General features: G+C 41.9%; 1 protein-coding gene across 4 annotated transcripts in view; it reads left to right on the top strand.

Annotated features, from left to right (window-relative positions):
• Window positions 1-15,298, top strand: part of KIT (KIT proto-oncogene, receptor tyrosine kinase) — an 86,277-nt gene that overhangs the window by 32,600 nt on the left and 38,379 nt on the right. For 2 of the 4 annotated variants that reach the window (XM_059384128.1, XM_059384139.1), the window contains exons 2-5: window positions 4,249-4,518; window positions 7,282-7,563; window positions 8,883-9,019; window positions 13,565-13,736. In XM_059384128.1, coding sequence (XP_059240111.1) covers window positions 4,249-4,518; window positions 7,282-7,563; window positions 8,883-9,019; window positions 13,565-13,736 — 861 coding nt within the window. The remainder of the gene's footprint in view (window positions 1-4,248; window positions 4,519-7,281; window positions 7,564-8,882; window positions 9,020-13,564; window positions 13,737-15,298) is intronic. The other 2 variants (XM_059384147.1, XM_059384134.1) reach the window with 1 other exon arrangement.

Consider the following 15,298-nt stretch of genomic DNA (forward strand, 5'->3'; position numbering starts at 1 on the left):
CTGCCTTCGGCTCAGGTCATGATCCCGGCGTCCTGGGATCGAGTCCCGCATCGGGCTCCTTGCTCAGCAGGGAGCCTGCTTCTCCCTCTGCCTCTGCCTGCTATTCTGTCTGCCTGTGCTCGCTCTCTCTCCCTCTCTCTCTGACAAATAAATAAAATCTTTAAAAAAAAAAATTTGGAGGCTCCTTTTTGGGATGTATCCATAAGAGTTGAATGGATGAATGGAGCCACTCCCTTTTCTTAGTGGAGCAGCAGAAATGACATGTGTTCTCTCTTGGGGATAGCCCAGTAGACTGCTGACACCTGTTACAGGGGCTGGGTGTTTAGGAACCTGTCCCTCCTCCAGTCTTTTCTGTGTTCAGGGATCCATGGGAATGTTTTCATGACTTTGCCAGGGGAAAATTACAATTTAAGATTCCTGGAGGAGGTGAGACCTAGATTTAGACCACAAGTGAGCATCAGGACAGACTGAGCGTGATGGGGCTGGACGTGTTAGATGGAGTTAGTGAAGACAGGTGACTGTGGTTAGGGACCAACACCCACGAAAAACAGGATTTTCCATATGGCAAGAAGGTGAATTTGTGGAGGAGGTGTGTTCTGGGGTCATGGGCAGACAGAGGGGCCTAGGAAGGAATGGATGCTGTTCATGGGCTCCTTCGGAAGCCAGCCTGAGGATCCGTCTTACAGGAGACGCAGGTAAGGGTCTGGTGGAGGCAGCTAGAATTTAATCCCGTGAAAGTGTTTTTTAAGCTGTAGGTAATGTCACTCTTAGCTGCTGCCACTTCTGGGATGGTCTTTGAGGCTGGGAGTGGGTTGTTGAAAGATGGTTGTTTTTTAGGCTGATGCATCTCAGGGTTTGATGAGTTGGGAGTTGGGACTGGCTGGAGGCTCAAGGTCTTTTGGGAGAGGATGTCATCTCTCTGAGGTAGTAAGTGGCTGGTCTGGGGTGGGGCAGCAGGAGTGGAAAGGCAGACAAGGATGAGAGGCAGAGGCTCCGAAGGAAAGATGGCTAGGATTTGCTGCCAAGGAGGCAGAAGTCAGGCGGGAACTCGTTTGGGAAATGATGGAAGCATTTATATTCCTAGGAAGTGAGTAAGTCAGGACTGATTGGAGGGGTGATAAGAGGTTCTGTTTTTAGAATAATTGTGTCTGACATTTATTATGTTTTTTTCTGTGGGTCCCCAAACAGTTCTGAGTACACACAGCTTTGTACAGTAGCCTTATGAAATAGGTTCAACTACCGTCCGTCCCTGCTTTTCAAATGGGGAGACCAAGACAGAGTTGATGGGTAACTTACCTAAGGATCATACACTCAACTCCTGGCAGAGCCGGGATGCAAATCTAGAGTCTTAACTCGAGAGCCAATTCTGATTCCCATAAAAACTCTGTGAGATGAGGGTGTATATATATTTTTTTTTCTTTTTTTTTTTTAAAATCATTTTCCAAATCTGGGAGCTGGGGCACAGAGAAGTTGAGTGGCGTGCCTTAGGTCACACTTCCATTGGCGTGGTAGGTCTCTGGAAGTCAGCAATATTTACTCAGCTGGATTGACCTGTCCACAGATGCACTCCTGAGAAAGCTAAACTGATTGAAGTATATTGCAGTATAAATTCTTTAGGAATTTTTGAACTAAACTCGTTCAATGTCACTGCTATCCGCTTGGAAGTACTCCCTTTTATAAAGGGGATCAATAATTGAAATACTGGTGTCTCCATTTATTGCTGTGCCCAGTTTCATTACTTAACACTCTGTAAGACTTTAAAAACAATCCCAGGCACTTTGTTTCCATATTCTGGCCCCTCCATTTTGGTGCTGAGACTAGCGGGTATGGATGGTCTTGTCTGTAACACTTCTTATGTTGTTGGTGCTTAAGAATGTTTGATGATTGTCATTGACCTTGTTAACCTTCTGCGACTTGAGGTTTGCTGAGGGTCTTCCGTCTGGGGTATACTTGGCATGATCTTGGGGAGGTACGATGGTAGCCATGGTCAAAAGGTGCCCAGAAGCGATACTTGTCTGGGTAACAATTTGGAATTGAGACCCGTCATCTCTGTGCATCTGCAGGGGACAGTTTCCCTGCTTCTTTAGAGCATCCGTGGTCTGTCCCTCTTCCCAGACTCTCTTCTGTCTTCACGTGTCAATAGGTCTCTTCTGTAACTTTTAACCTTGTTTGACTGCAGCTCTATTACTCTGCCTTCTTGGGCCGTATAGCTCCTCAGGGAGAGGCCTACACATAGAGCCTTTAACCTTGGAGCATGCAGAAATTTCCACTCACCTGAAATTGTACTCTTGGGTTTCCTGCCGTCTCTTTCTCACCAATACAGTCGGTTCCTTCCCTTGATCACTTTCGTTCATTCCCTTGATTCTGCTCAGCATCTGCCCTGGGACCCACCACTCTCTCTTTGAAACTTTCTTTCCTCTTTAGTGCCCCATTCCCTTCCGTTCTGGCAGTGGTTTTTTGGTTGCTTGTTTATTTTTGATTTTTAAATGTCAAACCTATGCCCTCTTGCCTGGAAGAGCTCTCCAAGATTGGTACTCTCTGTGTTCCTCTTTTTTCCACAAGCCCTTACCCTTGACTATGTGATCCTGTATTTTAACTTCACGCATTTTTGCTCTTCCTTCCCCACCTGCAATGCAGGCCATAAGGTGAGAAGTGCGTCCACTGGCCAGGTAGACCCTGGGAGCGGGGCACTTGCCCCTCCTGTTCCCGTCCGTTTCTGATCATGTCTCCCCACCCCAGTCCTGTCAAACTTGCGGAGAGCTTCCTGGCGTGGCTTACTTGCTGCCTTTGCCTTTTCCTCCTCCTTCAGAACTCAGGTCACTTCTTATCTCCGACCTTGCATGTGTGGGGGAGGGGATAGATACCCCATCTCCCCCATGACCCTGCAGAAGTGATTGAAAGCCCCCCACCCCCCACCGAGGGGGAGTTCCGTTACCCTGTTGCTCTAGCCCACCTTACCCCGGGACCCTGTCTTCCCACTCGCTCACCCAGGTCATCTGTGAGTCAGTCTTTGTAGTTTAATTACACTATAACCTTTAATGTGTTTTTCTTCGGTAGAATAATGCATTTTTTGTCTCAGATCCTTACCATATGTATCATTCCTCCTGCCTACCGGAGGACCAGAACTCTTCACAGATTTCCTGGAATCTCGAAGATCTTCAGTATCTTACTGCACGTGCCACTTTTCTGCTGAAAAACGTATAGTGAAAAAAAAAAAAAAAAACACAAGAAAAAAAAGCCAAAATGTATAGTGTCTCTGCATGGTCTAGGTGGTCCCTGTGGCACGTGTCTATCTTCTCTTTCACCTTTCCCATATGGTAAAGGCCCAACCCACCTTCTTCTTCAGCTTAAAGCTAAAACTTGTAGCTGTATTTCACTTACTCTGATACACAAGCAGTGTGTTCTTTAAACTCTGGAGTGTGTGTACCAACCCTGTGTTGCACTTACATGGGATTTTCTCCAGCACTAGCTTGAGGCCCTTGCAGATCATAATTAACGAACCGTTATTTGTGGTCCTGCAACAGGTAGATGAGCGAATGAGGGACTTGGCTGCCGTGAATTTTCTAAGGTTCAAGTTCCACATCCGGAGTCTAGGAAACCTATCGAGGCATTGGTTTGATCAGGCAGCAACACAGCGTATGTCATGAGACCGCTCACGGTCTGATCTTTAAAATGGGATTTTCATTTTCTGCCTTCTTGTTTGAAACTCCAGAATAGTTCTGCTTTTGATGAACATCACCATATTAGGAGAATTGCATACAAATAACTGAATTCACAGCTACGCTATGTCAAGGTCAAGTATGTTTTGCCAGAAGAGTAACAGGCCAGTAGTTTTTTTGTTTTGTTATGCTTTTTTTTTTTTTTTTTTTTTTTTGATAGTGTGAGGTTTTGTTTTTGTTATTTCCAAGCTGGGTGTCAGCATGTCAGTACCATGGCAATGGCCCATATTCAGAGTAGAAACTTGACCCAGCTGTGTGTTTAACCCAGAGAAGGCCATGGCATCCCCCAAGTATGGCTTGCATACCAAGTGTGACCCTTTGGATCAGTGGAGAGTTGCGGAAAATAATCTTCTAGATGAACTTAAGAAACTTGAAACAGAACTCTTTCTAACTATAAATAGCAGGGCAGCTTTGTCCTATTTTTATTGTAGAGCAAGCACACAGAAGATGGCAATCAATATTGGAAGAAATGCTTTATTTCGCCAAGGAAAAAGATCATACTCAACACGATTCTTATTTCTCTTGGCAGGCTCTTCTCAACCATCTGTGAGTCCAGGGGAACTGTCTCTACCATCCATCCATCCAGCAAAATCAGAGTTAATAGTCAGTGCTGGCGACGAGATTAGGCTGTCATGCACCGATCCAGGATTTGTCAAATGGACTTTTGAGACCCTGGGTCAGTTGAAGGAGGACACGCACAACGAATGGGTCACGGAGAAAGCCGAGGCCGCCAACACGGGCAATTACACGTGCACCAACAGAGACGGCTTAAGCAGGTCCATTTATGTGTTTGTTAGAGGTAAATGTGTGGCTTTCTTTCATGCTATGCTTTAGAGAACTTAATATCCTGTTCTTAATTATGGATGACATCTAGATGGCTGAGCCAGAGAGGAAATATTACTGGCTGGGTCTCGGGCGCCTGAAACAAATTTTTCTTTGTTAGTTTCCCCCCATCTTTTGATACATCGTGGCTGTGGGTATGACTCCAGCTGAAGGTCTGCAAGGCTGTGATACTCTTCCTAATGAGATTACAATATGGTTAGCCCATTTGTCCTGGCACTGCGAGTAAACCCTGAGAATAAATGAGGCCCTTTGGGAGAGCTGCATTTTAATGCCTTGAGATCCTAGATACTCCCACTTAGTAAAAACACTTCAGGGAACTAAAGGCCTCTGACGGCCTAAACAGACCCAACACTTCAAAAGAACTGACCCACTTTGAGGGAGCAAATTCCAGAAAAATAAGCCAGCCAGCTAAGCACCCCACGTCCCCTCTTAGGTTCTTAGTGGTTGTCATTTGATTCTTTTTTTTTTTTTTTTTAAACCGTGACCTCTTAGAAACAGAAGAAAAATACGATCGTTGGATTTCCATATCTCATTTCCTATGATAAACTCAGTGATTCATCTGTGTTTGTGCTTTTCACATCCTTGTCCACAGGAGGTTAGCTGACGGTGGGAGGGAGGAAGAACCTTTCTGTTGATGTACAAACAAGTACTTTAAGCTTAAAGAGACAGACCCAGGTTATAGGAGGAGAAATGAAGTCTGGGTTCTGGTCCTGAGTTTGTGCCTGGACTGGGGCTGCCATTGAAACAGGCCAGTGTAGGAGGCCTCACCCATGATACCGTGGAAGAGTAATGAATACATTTGTTCTAGATGGCAGATTTGAGCAAGCTCAGAGAGTTTTAGTTTCTTCCTGGAACATTTGGAGAAGATCAACCTGCCTGTCATCCTCACCGAACTTTTGTTCAGGAGACAAAATTGTGCAAATTCAAGCTCTAGCAAGGTTTTATTTTTATTTATTTATTTTTTAAATATTTTATTTATTTATTTGAAAGACAGAGATCACAAGTAGGCAGAGAGGCAGGCAGAGAGAGAGGAAAGGAAGCCGGCTCCCCGGTGAGCAGAGAGCCTGATGTGGGGCTCGATCCCAGGACCCTTTGACCATGACCTGAACCGAAGGCAGTGAGCCACGCAGGCGCCCCTCGAACTCTAGCAAGGTTTTATAAAAGTTGATGCCTATAGTGTTCACTGTAAAGAAGATTGCCCTGGAATTGACTCTGCCTTTCCTTAGTTTATCTGTTACTCTTTCCTAGGTCAGTGCCTTGGCAAGGCACAGCTTAGCCTTGGGGTATGGTTCCATGATGGTTGAGCTATCCTGGGGGGTTGTTCTTTGATGTTCAAGAAGGTACTCTGGAATTTCCAGGTAGTCTCGAAGTGTCATTCTGCATGTTAGTCCAGTGGGTAGACCACGGAATAGATGGGACAAACTGCTGAATTAGCCAGGTCAGTCTCACAGAAAGCATGGATTTTCGTGAAAAGGAAAGTCTTCCTCAATAACTTACCACTTCAGTGAATTATTACTGATTTAAGATGTTTGGATACTTAAGTAATTTATGTTACAGCACTGAAGGAACCTGGGGCATTGTAGGAGCTAGCCGTAAGCAATTGAGAAAGAGTATATGGAAAAAAACCATCTGTGGCCTCGGACCTTAGTTCCACCATCATGACAGACTTTATTCTTAGAACACATTAGGCTGGGAGATGCATAACTCATTCTGGAAATTTTTTTTTTTTTCCTAAATTAAATGGTAAGTGTATTTCAGTGATGTCGGGTTGATTTTTGTGGAACACCTGAATTCCAGGTGGAAAGGACAGTGAAGAAACACTTTAAACATGATCTGTTGGCCCCGCCATCTCTCTGTATTATCTTTACACAGCAGAGGTGGCTGTCTGTTGGGTCTACAGAATGAGGTTTGTCTTTGCCTATAGGAGGTCCCACTCTGGCTGGGGCCTTTCCAGTTCACACCTGGTGTCCTGGCATAATTATTAATGGCACTCCTCTTCACTGTCAAGTGTTCTGGTTTGGATGATATTTATCATAATATTCCTGAAAGTCATAAGCTCCCCTTGGGAATATGGCTTCCTTTGATGTCCAGAAGTTTATATTTATACATAATTTTCAAGGAATATGAAGGGTGAGGCCCACATGTCGTTGGTACAGGGTGGTCTGCTAATAGTTTTGTAGATTTTATGCAGAAGCTGAAAGATCCTGGAGACTGGGGGCTCTGGAAAGGGGCCCCTTTCCCTGATCCTGGTAGGTATCAGCATACTGGCCGAGTCTTGGCCCATCCCCCTTAGACCATTTCCTACCGTAGAAGGAGAGTAACTGTTGTGATAAAATACCCTCAGAGTTTAAGAGCTCAAGTCACGGTATTCGTTGGACTGTGATTTGAGTCCGCTCAGCCATTTCTGGGCCGTGTCACTTGGTAGGGGAGTCACTTTTTTGAGACTTCGGTTCCTTCATTTCTGAAAGGGTGGTCACGATAATGCCCATCCCATGGGGGTGTTTTGAGGATTAAATGAGATAAAGTGTAATGGTCCAAGCTTAGTGTCTGACCCGTGAAAGGGGTTACCAAATGTTCCCTGTGGCTTAATTAGTAATATGTGGATAAATTCTACTTTTGCTTGCAAAGAAAAAAAAAAATCGGAGTCCTTTGACATTTTAAAAATGTTGTCAGTGCCCGGAACCATCCATTCAAACTACTCATTTTTGACACGCTTTAGATCCCGCACGGCTTTTCCTCGTTGACATTCGCTTGTATGGGAAAGAAGACAATGATACACTGGTCCGCTGTCCTCTGACAGACCCAGACGTGACCAATTACTCTCTCACGGGGTGCGAGGGGAAGCCTCTTCCCAAGGACTTGACGTTTGTCGCCGATCCCAAGGCCGGCATCACGATCCGAAACGTGAAGCGCGAGTATCACCGGCTCTGCTTGCACTGCTCAGCGGACCAGAAGGGCAAGTCCGTGCTGTCAACGAAATTCACCCTGAAAGTGAGGGCAGGTAGGGGCCCTTTCTGTCTTCCGGCGGGGAGGCGGACTTGTGTGGAGGGAGGAGCGGTGTCTCTCTCCTGGCGGTCCCCTGTCATCTGAGTGTGGGCAGGCAGGCAGCCGGCTCTTCCCTGTGGTTCCCCCACCTCCCAGCTGCTGTCAACTGCTTGTGAATTCTTCCTTTCGTAGCCCCCAAGCCCACACCCCCGGTCCACGGCTGCCTCCAATGGGCAGCTTCTAGCCGAGACTGGCGCTCCGACCCTACAGGGGACACCTCCCGACCTCAGGACACCGAGTCTCCTCACTGCCTGAGCTGTCCCTCCCAAGAGAACCTCACGGGGAGGCTCCCCTTCCCCTGTTTGAAAAGATTAACATAGACACAATTCACTCCTTGATGGACTATTGCTAGAGGAATTGACTTTTCTCCACAGTGATTTGATTTTAATGCATTCCCAAACTCTTCCCAATCTGAGGAGGAAAGTACCAGCTGAGTATGGACCTTGTTATTATGGTGGCATTATGTAGATTATTTTCATTGCTGGAAAATGTCTAGATTTTGTCTCCGAGATCATCAAATCCAACGCCAGCTGACATTCAGCTACCGAGTACTTTTTATTAGGGCTTTTGAAAATGTGTGCTCCTTGGAATGAAGGAAAGATTGGTTATTTAAAATGGAGATTTTTCAGAAAAGAGCAAGAGGTTATTACTATGGCTCATGGGAAAGATGCCTGTTTGTTTGTTTTTGTTGTTTTTAAGATTTTATTTATTTATTTGACAAAGAGAGAGAGGATGGAGAGTCCAAGCAAGGGAGCAGCAGAGGGAGAGGGAGAAGCAGGCTCCCTGCTAAGCAGGGAGACTGATGTGGGACTCGATCCTAGGACCCCAGGATCATGACCTGAGCAGAATGCAGTTGTTTAACCAACTGAACCATCCAGGCTCCCGAGAAGGATGGCTGTTTAGTTAAAAGAATATGATTGGTTTTAGGTCATGTTCTCATGAAACCATCAAGGTTGTGTGAGGTAAAGATTAAAGCCGCTTCCCAATGCCACGGTTTCTCCCTGTTTCAAAACAGCCTTGTCCAGTAGCATTATCATCTCAGAGCAGACAGTCCTATCATCATCACTCAATGTTGATGAATTTGTTCGAAGCATGCAAGATGTAATTGCTAATGTCTTCAGATCTGTAAGTAATACAGATAGGTTAGTGCCATACTTGATATTTTATTTAAAAGACGACCATGCAAGTTGTGTGCCTTTGAGGGCACGTGGTAAGTGAAAATGGCCTATGATTGTAGAACACATGACTGGAGGGCCACATTTCTGTTTCTTCCAGCCATCAGAGCTGTCCCGGTGGTGTCGGTGTCCAAAGCAAGCTCTCTTCTTAGGGAAGGGGAGGAATTCTCTGTGATGTGCTTGGTCAAGGATGTGTCCAGTTCTGTGGACTCCATGTGGATCAAGGAAAACAGCCAGGTGAGTGGTTTGTTGCCTTTGTTTTTCTGAATATATCATTCTCTCCCTGTGGGAGATTATAAGGTTTTCCCTTTAATGGGTTTATTTATTGTCCTGGCAAGGCTCAGCTGGTGTATCTGTCTGAGGTGGGACTATCTGGGTGTGTGTCGAGATGCATCTTTTCCCCTTTCAGAACACCATATGTGGATGTGTACATTCATTATTTGTGACAAATGCATGTCAATTTGTCAATTTATTTTGAGAAAATCTAAGAGAGGACTCCAGACTCCTATTATTACTATGTGTTGTCTCTTTGACTTTCACAAAGAAATTTTTAAAAAAAACTTCTGGTTAACCACATAACCTTTGATTTTTAAGACTATTAAATACATCCAGGCCAGATGATTTAAAATATTGGGGAAAGTTGTCAATTTTTTTTTCCTTTCCATATTTAAAATGAGAAAATGGTCTCAGATACCAACCAAGGAGCTCTTTCCTTTCCCACAAAATGGCTTATCCATTTCAGAGATGTGTTTCTTTTTGTATTGATCTGACTTACCCCCTCTGAGGCTGGTTACCTGAGATCAAGTTGCTAATGGTTTTCTATTTGTTTTAGTCACTATTAATAAAATGGTTATCTTTAATCTGAAACATTTGGACATGTTTAAGTTCTCATTCATTTAACAAATGCATGATGAATGTCTACTATATGTTAGGTGCTGTGTTGGGCATATCTTTAATTTTAGCCAGTTATATGATTTTTTTTTTCCCTCTTTCTCTCTCTGAATACTCATTAGTAGCAAGGTCTTTCAGATGTCTAATCTCCCAAATATTTCACTTGAAAATTTCCATCAACTGAATATTCAATAACTTTTATTTGCATAATCTTGGCCATCTAGTTAATTAGCTGTCATGGTGGTTTTTCTTCAGGAGACATATATGCATTACATTGGAGAAAAGAAATAGTATATGTTCCTCTTCCTCCTCTTCCTCTTCTTCCTACTTATGCTCTGTATTCCACATTGGCAATTTCACACCTGTTTGAAGAATTTTTTGCTCCATAAGTAACCATGGTGAATAGCATAGTGCAAAGTACTATGATGGTATTCACATAGACTTGTGATGGGTGATACCTTGCTAATGAAACCTGCCCATTGACTAGGAGAATAGATTGTACTAGAGACTTGTTCTTTCAAACCAGTGGCTCAGAGAAACAAGTTTTCCATATCATATAAGCTAATAAGAACAACAGCTTACATAGGGATTTTTGACTTAACTTATAGGACACAATCCTGTATTAATTGGCTTTCTATAATCCTTGATTTCAGATGAGAGAACAGTTTGGGCCATGTGCGTATTTGAGCCTCTGTATAACTTGAAAATTAGCCTTTTTTCGATGAGAAATTAAATTGCCCCAGGCAGTTTTGTTCTGAACCCTTTTTCCCAGGAGTCCCGCATGCCATTCCCAATTAATCCACTGGCGCTGGTATATAAGCCTTCAGTGTTGGGAGCCCTTTGGGGAAATCCCAGTGTGCACCTCAAGGGTTAAGGAAAACCAAATCACATGCAAACAATATGTAATGTGTGACTTGCAGATGGGGCTCATGGCTCTATGCCAAGGTTCATCCATGACTCTTTTGTTGATATCCTTTGGCTTCATTTGGAATACTTAACGCTGTTAACACTATCAAAATTATCTTTAAAATCCATGGTATTTGATTCTGATTGTTTAGAATAAGTTTAACTCAACAGTGAAATGGAGGATAAAATGACTGTTCTAGAGTTTTTACAGTCATTTGTTTTAAAATGTCAGAATCTTGGAGTTTATTTAAGGCTTTCTATAATCCTTGATTTCAGATGAGAGAACAGTTTGGGCCATGAATCTTGGTTAGCTTTTCTTATGCATCTACATCCTTGTGTTTTTACTTTTTATTATGATATTTGATAGTATCCTGAATTACGGTCTTCAGGTTTTGAAGGTGTTGATATTGTCTCACTTAGGACCAAGCTATTCTCCCAGCACTGATGTGTTCATTGTTCCTGCTTAGCTCCCTCTGGTAGACCCTTGGGCTCTTGCAAGAATTAGAAGGAAGATATACCATAAATCTAGAATGTGGTATGTTACCTGTCCCTATTAGTTGTCACTCTGTCTTGGCAGAGATGTGTGTGACCTGATGCACTGGGAGAGGACAGAACAGTGTCAACTCACCTTGTTGTTGATCTTCCTCATTGCTCTTCTGCAGTGAAATGGCAGATTCTGCCAATTATTAGAAGAATCTCTTGAAAGAGAGCATCTTCATGTCTGCATTGTGCTTCAGACTGGAAAGGCCTTTGAAGACCTTTGCTTTCTCATTCCCTTTTATTTATTTACTTAAAGATTTTATTTATTTATAAGAGAGAGAGCAGGAGGGAGAGTCAGAGGGAGAAATAGACACCCCACTGAGCAGGGAGCCCGACATAGGGGTTTGATCTCAGGACCCCCCCCAGTTCATGACCTGAGCCGAAGGTAGACACTTAACCTACAGAGCCATCCGGGCGCCCCTCATTCCCTTTTAAAAACAAAAGCTGAGACCAGTAGTATCCTTGACTTGCTCAAGATCTCACAGTTACTTAACAAAGCAGGTTTCTCTTCTTTTTATTTCAAAACATTCGGTTTTGGCAGTCTGCTCTTATGTATGCTCATTTTAATGTAAAAAAAAAAATTTCCAAAAATATAATAACATGAAAAAAAGAGAGAAACAGATATAATTCCACCATTGCATGTAGCAGTGCTATGCAATGGAAATAAAATGTGAGCCTTCTATATAATTTAACATTTTCCAGTAGGCACATGACAGTAAAAGTAAAATTGATTCTAGTACATTTTTTTAACCTAATAAAACTAAAATAGTATCTTATGTAATTACTATAAAAAGTTTTCAATGGGTTATTTTACATTTTTCATATTAAGTCTTCAAAATCTGGGACATATTGTATATTTAAAACGTAATTTGGACCTCAAGCATTCTAAGAGCTCAGTATCTTTATGTGGCTGGTCTTTATAAATGCTTTATTGTCTACTTTTTTTTTTCATATTTCTTTTCTCTCTGCCCCATGCATATGTATTATCATGTTTGAAGTGTTAAGGTACATTTAATTTATGCTTTTTAAGTAATACAAACATTTTCCTTATTTTTACATTTGTAATTTCGATACTTGGTATACCTTTAGGTCATTTCCAAGATTTTACTGCAGTAAATGTTTTGGAGCCTTTTGTTGTTTTGTTTTGTTTGTTTGTTTGTTTGAGTCGTTTCCTTGAGATAAATTTGCTGGAATTGATAAAGGGGTATGAACAAACTGCCCATTTACTTTCCATAAGGATTGTTCTGATTTACAGTAATGTCAGAATGGTCTAATGCTAGAAGTTCACCACTGCTTGGCCTGTGAGTTACCCTTGATCTCATTCCATGTCAATATCGGGTCCCATTTACCTTCTTTTCTCAGTTGTTATTTTTTTTCAATAGGAATGTGGTTTTTTACAGAAAATTTGAAAGATGCAGAAAGCTGTATGGTGCTTCCTTTAGTATTTTCAGAGTGGCTATAGTTTTTATTATGTTTTATTCCCATGATGTTTTCTATACCAAAAAAAAAAAAAAAAAAATCTCTCCATGTCTTGTCCGCAGACGAATAGAATGAGTAGAATGATGATATCACAAGAGTAAATTTGCAACTTTTTCTCTTCTACTCAGGTTTAAATAATTTGGGGCTTGGTCTAACATATCTCACATACTTTGGAACCTCTTTTAATAGAAGCCAATATTCTGCTGGGTGAGAACTGTAGAGTGCATTTCCAAGTTAGTTTTAGACATTGTGAATCGGGGCGCCTGGGTGGCTCAGTCAGTTAAGTGGCTGTCTTCGGCTCAGGTCGTGATTCCAGGGTTCTAGGATCAAGCCCCACATCAGGCTCCCTGCTCAGCAGAGAGCCTGCTTCTCTCTCTCTCTCCCTCTGCCTGCTGCCCTGCTTACTTGTGCTCTCTCTCTCTGTCAAATAAACAAATAAATAATCTTGTAGACACTGTGACTCAACTTCTCTTCGTGAAAATAATATAAATGTTAATGAAATAGAATATTATAATTAGCGAGGTGTTTTCTTTCAATCACTAGGATATAGAATAAAAAAAAGATGGCCTAACAGCAGATACTAATATGACTTCACCATGCTGAGTCAATGTAAAATATCAGTATTCTGTAATATTTCTTCTAGAGTAACTTGTAAAATTTGGCCCTGTTAAAAAAAAAATAGTGCCACAGAGAATTTGGAATTATGTGTGCCATGGTTATTATGAAATTAATTTTCATGTTTTTTTTCAATCATTAATAATGACTATCTTTCAATATAATCTTGTAACATGAAGTGTTCCAATGACAGACTTGTCATGATGCTTTATTATTCTTACTTAAGGAGTGTATAATGAATGTTAATATGGAGAAGTTAATTGCTGCTATTTTTAATTTATCTAGGAAAGATCCTGAATCTAAATTTTATGGTAATGTTTGATTTTTATTTTTCTCTCCCTCCAAAACCAGCAGACTAACGCACAGACGCAGAGTAATAGCTGGCATCAGGGTGACTTCAATTTTGTACGTCAGGAAAAGCTGACTATCCGCTCAGCTAGAGTCAATGATTCTGGAGTGTTCATGTGTTATGCCAATAATACTTTTGGATCAGCGAATGTCACAACCACCTTGGAAGTTGTCGGTAAATCTCTCTATGGGAATGTATAAATTACTACCAGTAGTGAAAGAAGAAATTGCTAGATAGTTGCCTTTTTGTGTTAATAGAATGTTGAGAGATGACTAGAAATGTAATTGTCACCACATGAATGAATGAATGAATGAATAAGTGATCGTTGTCGCCTTTTCCAGCTAGATCACAGAAGCAAATTCTACCAGTCTTAAGAAAGGGGAAGTGGAAAGCTGTAACTGAAGTTGTTTAAATGGGTCATTTTTCTACCATCCACCTCCTAAGCAAACAAATGTTAAGTGGAACTTTTTCAAAAATTCTAGGCCTTGCTGAATGACTTGAGCTTGGAAATGGATTGTAGACTTTCTGTATGGAGGAGTGAGATGCTGGGAGCTGAAAATATTTCTCTGAATCTTTTAGGGAGGCACCTGGGCCTTTGGTTTCTCTTTTTTACCATTTATGGGACTAGTTTGTTTGATGCAGGAAGGGCTGGGTTGGGCTTCTTCTTCCTAGTACACCCCTTACTTTACTCCGTCCGCCAACCTTATAGGCTGTAGCATAAGCCTTCAGGAAAGAGACCCACTAGGGGCTGACACACTAGTTCTAGACAGCATCAGCTAGATCATGGTTCCCTAGAGTCCTAACCCCATCATAGCTGATGTGCACAATGGGTTTAGCCTTTTCTTCCCTAGTCTGGAAATCCCACTAAATATTTATTTTCCAAGGTCTACTTAATGAGTGCAGAACATAGTGAATGTCCTGGATGTTTTTGATTTACTGGAAATAATAATAATTTCTAAATTATGCATTTTTGTTTTTTGAGCATCGTTTGAATTTAATCTATTTTCTTGCTTTTTTAATGCAATTATAGTCTTAGTGCTTGACTTTTAAGTACTTATAGGGTGGCAGATTTCTTCATCACGAGGGATAATAAAATGATGTGCTATTTGTTTTCGTCTCTCCTCTTTTCCCCATGTTTCTTCAATAATTCATGAAGCAGTGTTAGAGGTCTGTGATTTATCCCACAATAATCTCATATAATTTTGGCATTTCTGCCCATGTTGTAATGGAAATCATCTCACCAGACTAAACGTGGAGAACAACACCCTTTACTTGCAGTTAGAGTCCGCGTGCAGAGAGAGTCTTACTTTTTCCCTAAACGTGATTGGGAACCATTTATTAATTTGAATAGAAAGCGATGCTTTTAAAATATTAAACTCCATAAGTGCTAATTTGCTAAGTTGATTAGGGAGCATGTTGATCTATCAGCTTCAGCTCCAGAAAGCAATTAGTAAGGATGTTTTGAGCGTATTATTGTGTGTAATCAGATTTTTAAAACCCATTCATCAATTTCCAAGAATATAGCTGTGTAACTGGAAGGACTTGTGGCTGGGAAACCTGAATCTGGTTTTGTATTGTTTTGGGTTGGGTTGGGAGGGGACAAGAACAGGAGGAGACAAGAGAGAAAAGTGATTTCTTTTGGGAGTTGGGGGTGGGAGGCTTGGGCTTAGTCCTTACCTGGTTTTGAGTAGGCCCTGTGCCACCTAACTTTCGAGGGCACCCTACTTTACCTCTGC

The sequence above is a fragment of the Mustela nigripes genome, chromosome 1 (assembly GCF_022355385.1).
Source record: "Mustela nigripes isolate SB6536 chromosome 1, MUSNIG.SB6536, whole genome shotgun sequence".
NCBI lineage: Eukaryota > Metazoa > Chordata > Mammalia > Carnivora > Mustelidae > Mustela > Mustela nigripes.